Raw genomic sequence first — 14507 nt, forward strand, 5'->3', positions numbered from 1 at the left:
GCTTTTGTTCATGGTGTTCAGCATTGAAATTCAGCAAAGATTTATTTTGATGTTAAATGATGGAAACATATGAATTTTGAAGCTCCAGTACTTAAAGCGTTAATACGTAATATTGGACATCACTGATTTACATAAAGACAAGAAAACACGTTTTGACAGATATTCAACTGCAAGTTTTGGGCAAACAATCCAGTTTCCCATTTACAGTTATCAAAATGCTGTAAAAATATAGAAGTGTGATCTTCCAATGGCATGGTGATGGAAGCTCCCAACTTTGAGCTGAAAGTGAAACATTTTGAACTGAATAGCCACAAAAGTGCAGGATAGTTCATCGAAAGACAAGACTCCCAGAAATCTTGCTCCATTTGGCAGCTTTAAGTTGTACTGTATAATGCAAGGACCCTTTCGAAGTACATTTTAGACATTACCTACACAGTCCACACAAGAGGTAAAGCAGTCCATAGAGATCTTCAGTTATTGTGGAGGCAATCCACATCCACCAAACAGCAGATATTTCCATTCTGCAGAGAACAGAAAACAGAATGAATAACCCTCTTGATATTTCACAATACTTTTCCAATTCAGATTTTAAAAAAAGTTATTCGTCCCCCACTGGATCCCCCAAATCATCCTCTTTTCCTTCTCATATCTTGAAGGCAAATATAGAAAAATATCAACTTGCATTGATATAATGCCCTTCACACAGGATAGTGTCTTGGAGCTACATAACCTCATCATAAGGTATCCTTTATAACTCTGGTTTGACTGCGCGACATAAATGGCCAACTTCCAGGTCATCAGATCACATTCGCATCACTTCCTGTGCTTTACATGTGCGTTCTGTGCAGGAAATTGCCCATGCTAAATAAAAGGATGACTTCCAGGTTACCAGAGACATCATTTCCTGATTGCTGTACTCGCTTGGCTTGATCACAATACACTTTGAGAGCATGTTAGGTTTTGAAGGAATAAATCACAACGACAATCACAACTCGTATTTATGTAGCACCCTTCATGTGGTGTAGATGAATGATTACCCAGAATCATCAAACAGTCACCAAACATTACCAACTAATATTAAGCATTTCATTAAAAGATTTCCATCCAATTAAGAAGACATAGCCAATCATCAAAATCAAACTTTTAATTCTCTGACAGAATGAATGCTTGCGGCTACACTCCAAATACAGGGAAAGCTGATTTGAATCAAGAGGTATTAAAGTACATTGAAGAATCACGTAAAAGCTGATTTTTCACTGTCACGCATTGGTTAATGTGGGCTATGGAATGCTGTGGGCTCATAAAAGATCTGAAAGACTGAAGAGACCATGCATTGGCTCAAAAAGACACGTGCCTCAAGCTGTAAACAAATGGAAACATATGCGTAATTACGTCAGATGGCAGGATCCATTGGAGAATTTAGTCTAATGCTTATTCTGGAGCTTATTCTAATTCCAAACTGCACGGACAACCTCCCAAATATCATTGTTATGCAATGACTGAGAATGACGACATATCAATTGATCAATTGCATCTGTGCCTGCGTTTTTGCAGCAAACGTTTGAGAAGATCTTGCTGGGGTAAATGTAAAACTACAAAAATAATAATAATTTGGTCACTGAATCCATGACTGTTTGTGGGACACTGCTGTGCACAATGGGCTGCTACATTTTGCCCATAAAATACACAGTCAATTAACTTTAGGGTATATTCTGTGAAGCTGTTTGAGACGTCTTGAAGACGTGATAAGATGCTTTATTAAATGCAAGGATTATTATTATTAAACATTTGTCTTAAAATGAAGACGAAAAACTAAAGTGACTTTCCTTTATTCGATACCTTTTTTGCCATTCATAAAAAAATGGAAAACAAAAGCTAAGTTCTGTAAAAATATACAAAGCATTAGTTGTAGTTATTTTAACACCCTGTGGACAACCACTGGCTGCTAAATTTGTAATGTTATTTAGTTATATTTCAAGTGTACATAAGAAAATGATTACATTCTTAAGGGGACATGGTAAAACAGCAGCAAATGCTAGATGATGCAAGCATTCTAATAAGATTTTATCCATCTTATTCTTCTAAACGGTTAGATGAGTTTTTTTTAAAAAAGTGACAACGTGAAAGAGAGTGCTTTCTTCAGACATCCTGCTATTCAGACAATAAGATTGCTCATGTCATACAGTACCTTGCATTTACAAGTAGTGCAGGGGGATCCAGGCATAGTCCATATAGACCCACTGAGCCGTGTTATTCCATGGTTGTCTATACAAGTCTGACGGATATCATAGACCATGTTGTCAGCTAAGCAGGGATCACTGACGCATTGTGGGCAGCATTCTCCCTCTGGAATGGTTGTGTACTCACAGCTGAGAGTCGGACAGGTTAAAGGCCAGCAATCCACTTCTCCCTGCTACACCATTAACACACAGACAGTGAGTGCACTAAGACATGGTGCAATTTTGAATACCCGAAGCCAGTTCAAATCTGAAAGCCGATACAGATCTATAAAGCACATCTCTTCCAAGAGACGTCCATTGCAAATATATGTTCAGGATAAAGGGGTAGGATTACGGGTAAAAGAGCTTATTTGCAATCTGATCAACAGAATTTAAGGCAGGACCAAAAGGATTACTCTCTCAGCTCTTGAGAGTGTTGCTGGCAGTGAACAGGAGGCTGCCACAACGTGAAGAAGGCAAACAAAGGAAAGAGCAGCTCATGTGCTTTCGTATGCTGCCCACCCACACCCTCCACAAACTAGAACATTAAAATTTTGCAGGGAACAGGGATTTTGCAGGGTACAGCATCCAGCAAACCAAGCAAAGAACCAGTTAAAATCATCCGAATGAGAAATGCAAAGTTGATGATACAGTTTCCCACCAGTACGCATCATTCAAGTCGGTTACAGCGCTGCCAGTCTTTGTAGAGTAGCTATGTGTGACCACTGGACTTTGCAGTTGTAACAACACTTCCAGAAGATGGATGAAAAAAAACAACAGCAATAGCATTTGTTTTAGCTTCAACCATCAAGACTGATAACCAAAATAGGGTAAAAATATTGTCACGATAATTTTTAGGGTAAACGTATTCGGATCTCGACCAACTAATTTTGCTGCTTGACCTTCAAATTAGTTCTATTGGGCGTGACATTTCAAGTGTATAATGAGATAGTGTATCACCAGCAGTTTTTAAGGGGGTTAAAAGTGTTCGGTCTTTTCCCTTGTTTGCGAAGCTTGGACTCCACAATGATGAATGGGTTGAAATCATTTGCACACAATCAGATGAACCACTGCTCTCATTCCTCCTTAAACAATAAGATGTCTGCTAATCACAACTAATAAAATTTATTGATTTTTTTATATACTACACGTTAGAACTTTTCTTCCTCAATTAGACTCAAACCCAACCTAGATACTCTACATAAATATGTCTAACATAAAACTCATTTCAGTAATACTAACAATTAGATAGAGAGGTTTGAGTGAGTGCAGATAAATACAGGATATGGCTGTTACAATGCTTATTCATATCCTCTCTGTGGAGAGAAACCCGGTACATATGAAACGTTCACCAGATTGGCAACTCGGTTTAATGGATCAAACTTAAAAATTGTATTAAGAAGTGTGCCTTCAGCCACCCTCCCACCCTCTCTGCCCCCCATCCCCTGCTCGGGTCCAAATCCCTGACTGTCCAGCGCCTTGGGATGTCCTCCCGATGTCAAAGGCACTGTACAAATGTAATTTTGTATTGTATTATATTATCCTTCTCTGAGCTAACCCAAAGGCTTCTACTCCTTTAAATCTGTCATGCCATGGCATGGTAAGTGTTCCTAACTATCGACTTGTGGTTTGTATCAGGAATGCACCGACTTACCAGGCATCGGCACTGCTGGCAGCTGTAGGTCCAGAGGTCACCGCTGCGGTACACCAAGTGCCCATTCTGGTGCAGGCATTGGCTGGTCTCTCTGGTGTCGCACTCTGGACAGCAGAAGAGATCCACATTGGTGTTGCGACAGTCACATACTGTCCTTCTGCAGAAAATCTTCCCATCCTGTTAGAAAAAGGCAAGAAGCTTTCATTCAGAGGATGAGCCGTCCAATTCTCATATTCCATCTTCATTTGTAAGCTAGATCCTTTGGTGAACTGTGGGAAACCGCCTTCGACCGAAAGAAGAGATGTTCTCCAACTCTGAGCAATCTTAAAAGCTTTTATTTAGGCTGAGACGAGGTGTAATTTGAGAAACATTGCGAACTTGTTTTTCTAAATGTGCATGACCAAAGCTCAGTCCAGACTTGAGTCTTCGTTGGTGAGGCATTCTAATTGTGCCACATTGGCGTTGCCATTGTCTAAACAATATTAATAATAAATAATCCTTGCATTTGATATAATGCCTTATCACGGCTTTGAGACGTCTCAAAGCGCTTCACAGAATATATTGTAAAGTGAACTGTCTGTATATTTTGCGGGCGAAACGCGGCAACAACAACAAAATTACATTTACAGAACGCCTTTCACATTGGGAGGATGCCCCAAAGTGCTGCCAATCGTGCATGGCAGAATTTGGTGGGCTCACATTTCGATCAAAATGAAACTGCTCATTGTTGGGATTACAACACCGCCGCGCGAAATGCAAGCACTTACCTGACATGAGCAGACAGAGCAACGGTCATCTGTCAGAGTCCAGACCTGTCCATTGTGTTTCAGTCCTCCGTCAAGGGGACAGTCCCCTGTGCAATGCTCCCCGTAAGGGCACCGGCAGTCAAACCCGCCTTCCAGGTTCACACAGACAGAGTCGTTCCAGCAGCTGTGCATTCCAGTGACACATTCGTCAATATCTGGGAAGAAAATAAAACATCAAGGCATTGGATTTAAGCAATTGTGTCCCCCTTTGTGGGCTTAGAATGCATGGCAATGTCTTCACACCGACATTCAAAACAGGTCACTAATTATGCAACCCATTCATCTGCTGCCACTCGTGTTGTGGGCAGATTCTCATTTTCTTGATTGACAACAGATTCATCATGTATAAAAGTTCATTTATCGTGGGGTTTGTTAATTAACCAACAATCAATAAGCCGATTACAAATTGCGATAAATTGTAAATTAAAACAATGAATCACTGGTCTCGTCAAAGTGCTGTGAAGTGCTGTCAGATGTTTTGATGTGATAGGTGCCATACCAACCACGAGAATTATCATTTTTATGAAAAACAAGACAAACGATTTACATTTATATTGTGCCTTTCACATTGGGACATCTCAAAGTTGCTGACTGGGTACTGAATCTCGGGGAGGCTAAGGGGTAGGGTGGCTGGGAGCTAAAAAGGGTCGGGAAAGTGGGGGGCGGGGAGGTACGTCTGAAAGTGGGGAGAGAGAGTTGAGTCAGTTGGAGTTCCAGAGCGAGGCCAGAATGATTGCAAGCTCATGCACTGATGCTTTTATTTTATAAAGCACCAACCAATACACAACCATGCATGCATCAGATTGGATTCTTTAGATCGTGTCCTACAGCTGAAATGTTGCAATCCTGGTTTTAATTGTTCCAGATTCTGCTCGCTGACGAATACAATTCAATTCAAATAAACCTGGGCTCGTCCAGCATCATTGTAACATGACATCATGCAAGGCACAAAAATGGACCTGAACCAAAATGTTGTGTTCTGACATCTCAGTATAGCTCAGTATTCAAAGTGGCATTTCAATAAGTAATACAATGTTCGCCTATCAATTTTAATTGGGTAGCAGAGCCCAACAGACTTCACAGTCCTGGCACAAAAAGAAATCAACATTACAAACAGTGGGAGGTCAACATTTGGAAATTGGTGCACTCAGTGACTCTCCTTAATTAAGTGCAAATGAGCTGGAGTTGAAGTGGATGACTGGGAAGTTGCTTTTGTGAGGAGTGGGAATTGATTGGGTGGAACTGGAGCATTTTGTGAGCAGTGAAACACCTCGGGTCACAGTGTCAAATCTGTAATAGGTGCTTGAATGCCTCCTACTAAAATACATTGCGTTATCTGGGAAGCAAAATGATAGGAATAACTTGCATATTTTTTGCAGTACCTTATCACAACAAAAATTCTCTCAAAGAACGTTTCAGCAAATGCTATTGAGCATGGCGAAAAGCAGGACAGCTATTCTGTTTGCATCAAAGTCACACAAATAGCCATGAGGGGCATGAATTTGTGAACAAAAAGGGCACGTGGCATTTGATCGAAGAATGGTAGAGAGCTCTCCACTCCCATTGACTTAAGACAATCCATTATGTGGTGTTGCAAAGTTAAGCTTATTTTACGTCTCAACAAGTTTTAAAGATTTGAATGAGTTAAAAGATATTTCGGAAACTTCAGGACTGAAGCAGTGTTGGAGGACGCAGTGCTAAAAATACAGTAAACGTGAATAAATCCTGCATTACTTGATCTCTGTGAGTAACCCTAAAGAAAAACCGCACCTACGTAATGAAAACATAAATAATGTGAGCATACAGATTTAGCACTGCACTCTTCAAATTCTTCAATAATTCACGAGGCTACTGTGTACCTTCTATTCCTTTGTTATACTCACAGCACACCACAAGTTATACAACTGGCCGATATACAATCCTCAGTGTCTGCCATTTTCAATGAAGGAATTGTGATTAAAAGTTACTCTTATTACGAGTTCAGCACACTCAACACTCTAGCTTTGGCAACTTACAGCAAGAAGCTCAGCAAGTTACAATTGTACTTGTTACAGATGCAGTTTTTACAGATGTTGAATTATGCACAGGATGTGCTTCCAAACTGCTAGCACAGACACTTTAGTGTCAGAGAGTTACTTACTACAGCTGTGGAGATCTGTTTCCCTTTCCATTAGATACAAACAAAATTGATCCTATTGGTGTTCTTTATATTCTAGGCTTGGTAGGGTATGAGGGGAAGTGTAGATTCCCACTTGCTCCTTCACACTTGTAAAGAGAGTAAACTTCTGTTTTGTTTGATGCAATCGTAGGGAGAAAATGATGCAGACACACACACTGTAGTGGAAATAATGTTACTATGACATTGAGTTCTTTTCATTTAAAGAATGAAACTCATAGATCTTAAGTTACTTTTGGATTGTACATACGGGTGCCATTATTTTTTCAATAAACCCTCTTATGTATCACACTGATACAGCACTTGGTTATTTCGCAGCTGAGACCTTTAAAGTTGTAAAGATTAGATTTTAATAGATTTTTTGAAGCACAATGGGCGCATTTCTGCGGGTTTAAAATGTGTCATGAGCAAACCGTGTACTTTTGGCCTGAAGAGTTATTGAAATGCAAGCTTTTTCTTTCTGGTGTTTTTCGCTCGATTACACGTCTGCATTTGACAGTGATTCAACAGCAACAAGTAATCAGATGCCCATTGAAAGAGAAATAAAATTCACATTCCCTGTAACAGGGTTTCTCTGGAAAACTCGGTTTCAAATCATAGCAATATGATGGAGTTTTAGCCTTTGATTTGAATTCATCTGGGCTCAAGTGTCCATTATGTTTTGTTGATATAGTCCAGATACACCTTGTAGGCAATGACAACGATTCCTTAAAGTTCCGTCCTACTTACCAGTCTCTCCCCCGATGATGGAAGCAAGTAAAACATATTATTTTTTCAATGGTATACACTTATTGAGTGGAATTTTAAAAAGAAACAACAGGGGTCAATTTTCTGCCAGAAAATGTTCAAAACACTTTTTCTTGCACAGGGAAATAGATTTCCTAGGTTTGTAAGTTGACACTGATTCCAGTATCAATACTGTTCCCAATGGACCACATTGGGAGAAGGATTTCCTGTGGTGAAGAAAACCTTTCTGCAAAATGGTTAAATATGCCTGAATGTTACCAGAATGTAATAACATTCTGAAAATGTGAGAGTTCCACAAGTTATATACCTGTCCCACCTCCTCAATTCTGTACACTGATAATCAATGTACTGATGATCAGTGGACAGTCAACACTTTTTTTTGGTCAGCTGCGTATCTGACACATGTGGAAACTGTTGCTTAAGAGCACCAAATTGAGAATTTCATGCGTCCCACCGACACATGGAAATTCCAGAGATAGATTCTGTGACAGTCAACATTGTCACAGCGCAGTGAAATTGGAACATGTACAAGCCCACTTTAAGTTGCCCTGAAGCTTTATGACATTCAATGGGTCCAAGGCAATTTCCAACTGGTTGCATAACAACATTATCCTTAAGTGGATCCATGTGCAACCGAAACAACAGGATGTCCACAAAGACCTGCATTTTCTCTACAGTGCATTGACCAACAACTGGAACATGTGAACGAATGATTCACATTCGTCAATGTAATTGTATTTAGAAGCACTTCATTGGACTCAGTACAAGGGTTTAACTGGATTTAGATGTCATTTGCATGGCAATTAATGATCCAGCATCATGATGGGCATCATGATCTTCCATAACATGATGGAATTACAAGGTGAAAGGCTTCTCTGACAGCTTGTTTCAACTCCTCCGTTGTCTCATATCGCTGTTTTATAACAGGGCGGTAAGAGGACTATGGGGGCACCCTGCATATTTTGCTCAGGCTAAAATTACACAAAAACAAAATGTTAAAACTCATAATAATCAGGGGAAGCATGACAATTGATTCCATTATAAACGTCAAAATAAGCTCATGTTTATGGAGATTATTTACACACCACATATCATTCTGATACTCATTGCAGGTTAGTAAATAGACTTTTTCCATTTGGACCATATGTTATTATATACCTGTACTCCCAATGGAGCTAAATTGATACCTGAGGATATATTCTCAGCCATACAGAGAATGATGAAACTTACCATTTATCCTAGTACTGAGAAGAGATTGTTATGGTCTCTGCTAAGAGTAGATAGATTCTTAAAATTAGGGATGCTCTCCATTCAGTGGCACATTTTTTTCCTGGTTGGCACAACTCCACCCATGAATTCCTTTTCAGTGCCTTATGAAAGAGGTGATCATTTCAAGGTCATTCTTTTATAATAGTGCGCAACTCCAGCAATACAGGATCTGAGACTAAATTCTTTCGGAAATTGTTGGACCAATGTATGCAAATTCCTTCTTTGTGAAACATTGAATCGATTCCTGTAACCTTGGGTTTAAATGTTACTTTCTGCATTTTATCACCTTTATGCAATGAGCCATATTCATTAACAAAGGTCAAGCGACTCATTAAGAGTTATTAAAGGGCTACATTTACATAATGTCATTTAGCTTTTCATTCAATGGCTTTAACTTACCATTGACAGTAAATTACCTCGTGGTTAGTCAGAAAATGGCAGTCTTACAGCTAGATCATAAATATGTGTGGTAGTCACTCATTAACTGACAAGATGCCTTAATACCTGCCTAAAGCTAGACTCTTTGTCTTTAATGTTGGGTTTAGCCTGGTGCTGTAGTCAGATCATCGTCTGCTTTCCTTGCTCATTCACGCGTGTTTAGAAGCAGTAAAATCAGGTTTACACAGAAAACACACCCCGAGTCTCACCCTGAGCAAATAAAACATACATACACAAAGCAGCTACTTTGTTTACCCAAACCTGATGCTTATTCATCATACAATCTTCCTTTTTAAGTTATGTGCTACAACATGGCAATTTAAAACTTTATATCAGATTAACCATGCTATTTCTGGCACATTCAGCAGAACAACGACTGTACATGCAGCAACCACTCCGTACATTATTATCTATGCATTATTAATCGTAAGATTTACATATGCTCTCTCAACCCCAATATGTAAGAGTTTTCTCCTTCCAAGCAAAGTCAATGTATCATACATAAAAAAAGATAGGCACTGCAAAGCAGAAAAGAGCTATCAGCCTTGTGCGCACACACACACACACAATAATAATCCCTGCATTTGATATAGCGCCTTATCACGTCTTTGAGACATCTCAAAGCGCTTCACAGAATAAACTGTAAAGTGAATTGACTGCATATTTTGTGGGCGAAACGTGGCAGCTCATTGTGCACAGCAGTGTCCCACAAACATTTGTGGATTTAAGTGACCAATTTATTATTTGTTTGAAATAATGATTACCCCCAGAAAAGCAATCTGCCAATCGATTAACAACCGGGTTCCTATTTACTGCTAGGTAAACAGAGGTGCGTGGAGTAAGGAAACTTGGCCAACATTTTGTCCTGACGGGAACTGAACCCAGGTATCTCACTTGTGAGATGAGTTGTCTAACCACTAAGCTACAGGACTCCACATAAATAGTGCAGGGATATCATCATAGAGTCTATCAGGTTTCTTGAACAGTATTAATTTGCCCAATCCCTATTATTAGTCCCTACCCCTGACAGTGGTACACCATTCTGCAGGTCCTCATCAGCATTGACCATTGGAACATTAACATCAGACATAATAAGCCTATTTAACTTGTTACTATTTTATGCCCAGTTGTATTCAGATGGGCTGTCATTTCCTCTCGTCCTTTTTTAAAAAAACAAACAAAATAAAAATCATATTCAAGGGAAAATATTGATTCACAAGCAGATACAATTTGAGTGAATAAAAGTCAACCTGAAAAAAAGTTAATTTGCTTGTTGTGCTCAGCGAAAAAAAGGATAAAAGTACAACAAGTTTACCCAAGACCTTTCAGGCTGAAAATAACAGCCATGTAAAAAAATACTTCATTAAACCTTAGAAATTAATGAGAAAGCTCTGATTATTACTGGCTGTCTTCTTGGTCAGTGCTTCTAAAATGTCTGGGACATTTGGCTCCATGACTCTGCACCCAGCCTGTGTCTCTCAGCTTTGTTATTACAGCGGTTTACAAGGGGCATCTCCTTGCCTCTAAAAGATATTGTAGATAGGACAGCTTCAGTATAATTATGATTGCCTGGTCAAAACAATGTGAGAGAGACCAGGGCAATTGTCAGCCGCTGGGAATGTACTGCAGCAAATGGCAACACCTCCAGATGGTGTCAAGAGAGAGGCTCCAGTGGGAATTTTGTGTCTCTGCACAATTCGTGTTGTATGACTGGTGCCAATGGCTGAGATTTTGGCAACAAACGTGCAGTGTAAAGGCGCCAATGAGAACTGCAACAAAATGGAACACAATCGTTGTACACTAATGACAACCTTATCCATAGCTTCTAAACAGCATCTTGGAAGAAACTAAAAGATGACCAGCGTAAATAAGAGAAGGAAGTGTTTCATCAGGTAATCAAGTACACATCAAGAAAATAACAGATAGAAGTGATTTAAAGACAGTAATCTAGTTCAGATTGAATTTATAACAACACCTATACTCTATGACTATTTCCAAACTTGTAATTTATCTGTTACCAATTATTCAACTCTGTAATTCACAGGAACATTTCCCGAAGGATTGAACTACTTTTGCTCTTTGTAGAAAATCAAACCTGGGGTCAAATGCTCATTACAGGTTTGTAAAAGTCCATTTTGTCAAATGCTAATACCTAAGGTTTGCCTAGACTCTTTGATGCCCAGAGGATGCCATATGAACAATACGAACATGTATAACTGTACTGATCACAACAGCTGAGTTGTCACATTACTTCACAAACACTTGGAGCAGATGCTTACAAACCGTTATCCCATCTGCTGGAAATGTCTATACATTTTTGAGAAGGTGATGCATGTCACACAGTGAAACACTGAACTGTATGGTGGAAGCTACCATTAATAATTCACCAGGTAAAACGATGCAATAAAAACATTCTTTTACGATCCCTTGATTTACGTGTCAGCTGATACCTCAGTTGCTAGCACTCTCGCCTTTGAATCAAAAAGTTGTGGGTTTCAAACCTTATATCAAGGATTTTGAACAAACCATCTAGGTTGGCACACTCCAATGCAGTTTTGGAAGAGCGCTATATCATTAGAGGTGGCGTCCTTTGGATGAGATTGTAAAATGAGCTCTGGTCATGCTCGTTTCAAAAGAGAAGAGGATTTCTCCCAGTGTCCTGGCCAGCAATCCCACAAATAAAATTGTTTGTTTACTTCATGTTTGTTTGTGGTTCACTGTTGCCATGTTCACCTACAAATACATAGTCACTACACTTCACAGCAATTCCTGTGATGTGCTTTGAAGACAATAAGGCACTGTATCAAATGCAAGTATTATATTTATTAGTAGTATTACTAGCTCTTCAATGGACAATAACTGTAAACAGAAAAACTTGTATGAAAAATCCTGAATGTTAGTGGGACACTGTGTGCTCTTTTTATACAGTTTGTGCCAGAATTGGAAGCCAAAAGGAAACCTCTATATATGAATTCTTCTGCAGTAATGCATTTTATGCTGTTTTTGAAGGATAACTCCCCCCACACACACATACATAGCCCGAAGCCTGAAATGTTCCACATAATTGGTTTAATAGGTTGGACCGAAAGTAATTAATGTTTATATGCAATTGCAGTCATGCAGTTTGCATGAAAAACAGATGTTTGTAATGAGCAAAGATAACATTTCTTATATTCTGTCTGCTGCAGCCTTATTTCTAACACTAGGAACAGATCAGGTTAGTGTACATCTGTAACATTGTTAAGCATAATTCAAGATTTATGAAGCTTCCAATCCCGAGAGACTGCATGAATTTTGCATTAGGCCTCAAATCAGGGAACAGGTAAAGAACAGTGCTGCCAAATAACTATGCATTAGATAGTCAAATATTCATGGTATGGTACACATGGATCTTCCGAGTCTGTCGAGGCCTAATGGCTGTGGATTCCAATCATTGTAGAAACTATACTATTATTGCAGTGTATTGGATGGAGATGTTTTCAGAAAAAGAGGGAATATTTCACTAGTTTAACAAGAACAGTCCATCACATCTGAGGTGATGGTTCCTGTGAATGCACAAATTATAATAATCCTTACACTTGGCATAGCCGCCTTTCACAATTAGGAGAACATCTTGAAAGTGTTTTACAGCATGTATACTGTTAAGTGGAGTGACTGTGTGTGTTGTGTGGCCGAATGTCCATTCTGTTCCCATGGTTTGTAAATCTATTCTCTTAAAAAAAGCAATAAGAAAACAAAATCAAATCTTGCCAGTGCCTCTGTCCTACTCCAGCTTTCTTTTAATAAGTTTTCTTCCTTATTTTGCCAAACCACATTTGCTTAAACTTATGCTTCTCTCTAAGCCAAATAGAAACTGAGCCTTGGTGCCCAGATGATTATTCTGCAACAACTTGACTGGCTGTTATATTGTACATTCAAAACAAATCATGTTTTTAAAAATTCTGTCTTTTTATTACCACTGGATTGTGGCATGAATTAGATGTCTGCAATTGAGGCACTCTGAAGGTAGTCACACAGGGTTATATTTCCCAGTGGAATACTATTCCCCTCATATTGTCTCGTATGAAAAAATTACTGCTATATAAACAGGATTCACAGTATGAGGTGTAGATATAGTATTTGCTGCAATTTATGAGACAAAATGCTGCTGGCCATCTTGTACTACATTATATACCCTGCAATTCCCAAAACAAATAGTTCTTTTAATTAACCGGAAAGCTACACAAAGGGAATTTTACAGCACATGCTATATTAATTTCTGTGAGCAAACAAATCCTGCTGCTGACCCCTTCCCCAACCCCCACCTTACATGACAGAACTGAGAGTTTCAGCAATATCTTCAAACCAGCAACTAGCTGGTATTGTCAAATAGATTACATGTCTTACGTTATTCACCCAGGGGACAACGCCCACGGTAAATCCACTGCAAATCTTCCGAAAGGTTTCTTGCCAGGGGCAAAGTCACCTACTCTGTGCCTGGCATACTGTGTGGTGAAGTGTCTAAGTGGCCAGGTGACGGGTTTAACCAAAGTTTCGACCAAACTGGTTAAGGAAAGAGGATACAGTGCATCGAATTAGTAAGCACAGGCCAGGTTTCAAGCTCAGTAAATACCTTTACAACCTTCCCCTGGCTGATGGTTAAATGTGTGGATGAAGTCTTGCATTACTGAGAAAAAGGCTTCATGCGGAAGAAGAATTGCTAGTTAGACTCAAGCTCAGGAGAGTTACCACTGTTGGCACTGACAGCAACAGGAGATGAGTCACTGATTTTGTTGATCTCTCACCAATATCCTGTTGGATGCATTTAGCTATTCCTATCTGCAAAAACGACTGTGGTGGTGGTGCTCATGATTATTTTTGAGATGAGTCATTACATTTACACAGAATTAGAGAAATGGAGATTATGTCTTAATTTGTTGTGGTCTTGAAACACACTAAAAATATCTCGTCTTATTTCAGCTTTGATTTTAGTGGCAAGCCAGTGTGGATAAAATATGTTACATGAAAGATCAGCGGTAGCAGATGACAAACTGCTCCATGATCCTAGCCCCCAAATAACTTGTAAACAACTGGGGCTCAGAACTACAGAATTAGCTGAGAAGGTAACACGTACTGTGAGACTGTGGTGTTAAAGTCAATCCCAGGAGCGCACGTAGCCCAAAGTCCAACTCGTCTAAAGTTAGGAATGAGTGTCTGGC

The 14507-nt window shown here is 39.3% G+C and overlaps 1 protein-coding gene across 3 annotated transcripts in view; it reads right to left on the bottom strand.

Annotated features, from left to right (window-relative positions):
- Positions 1–243: 243 nt before the first annotated feature.
- LOC103174998 (protein kinase C-binding protein NELL1) overlaps positions 244–14507 on the bottom strand; it is a 164112-nt gene continuing 149848 nt past the window's right edge. For all 3 annotated transcript variants that reach the window (XM_042341382.1, XM_042341381.1, XM_042341380.1), the window contains 4 exons: positions 4641–4834; positions 3874–4050; positions 2189–2413; positions 244–521 (listed from right to left, as the gene is read on the bottom strand). In XM_042341382.1, the coding sequence (XP_042197316.1) occupies positions 471–521; positions 2189–2413; positions 3874–4050; positions 4641–4834 (647 nt within the window). In that variant the 3' untranslated portion in view covers positions 244–470. The remainder of the gene's footprint in view (positions 522–2188; positions 2414–3873; positions 4051–4640; positions 4835–14507) is intronic.

Source organism: Callorhinchus milii, unplaced genomic scaffold (assembly GCF_018977255.1).
Source record: "Callorhinchus milii isolate IMCB2004 unplaced genomic scaffold, IMCB_Cmil_1.0 Scaffold17, whole genome shotgun sequence".
Taxonomy (NCBI): domain Eukaryota; kingdom Metazoa; phylum Chordata; class Chondrichthyes; order Chimaeriformes; family Callorhinchidae; genus Callorhinchus; species Callorhinchus milii.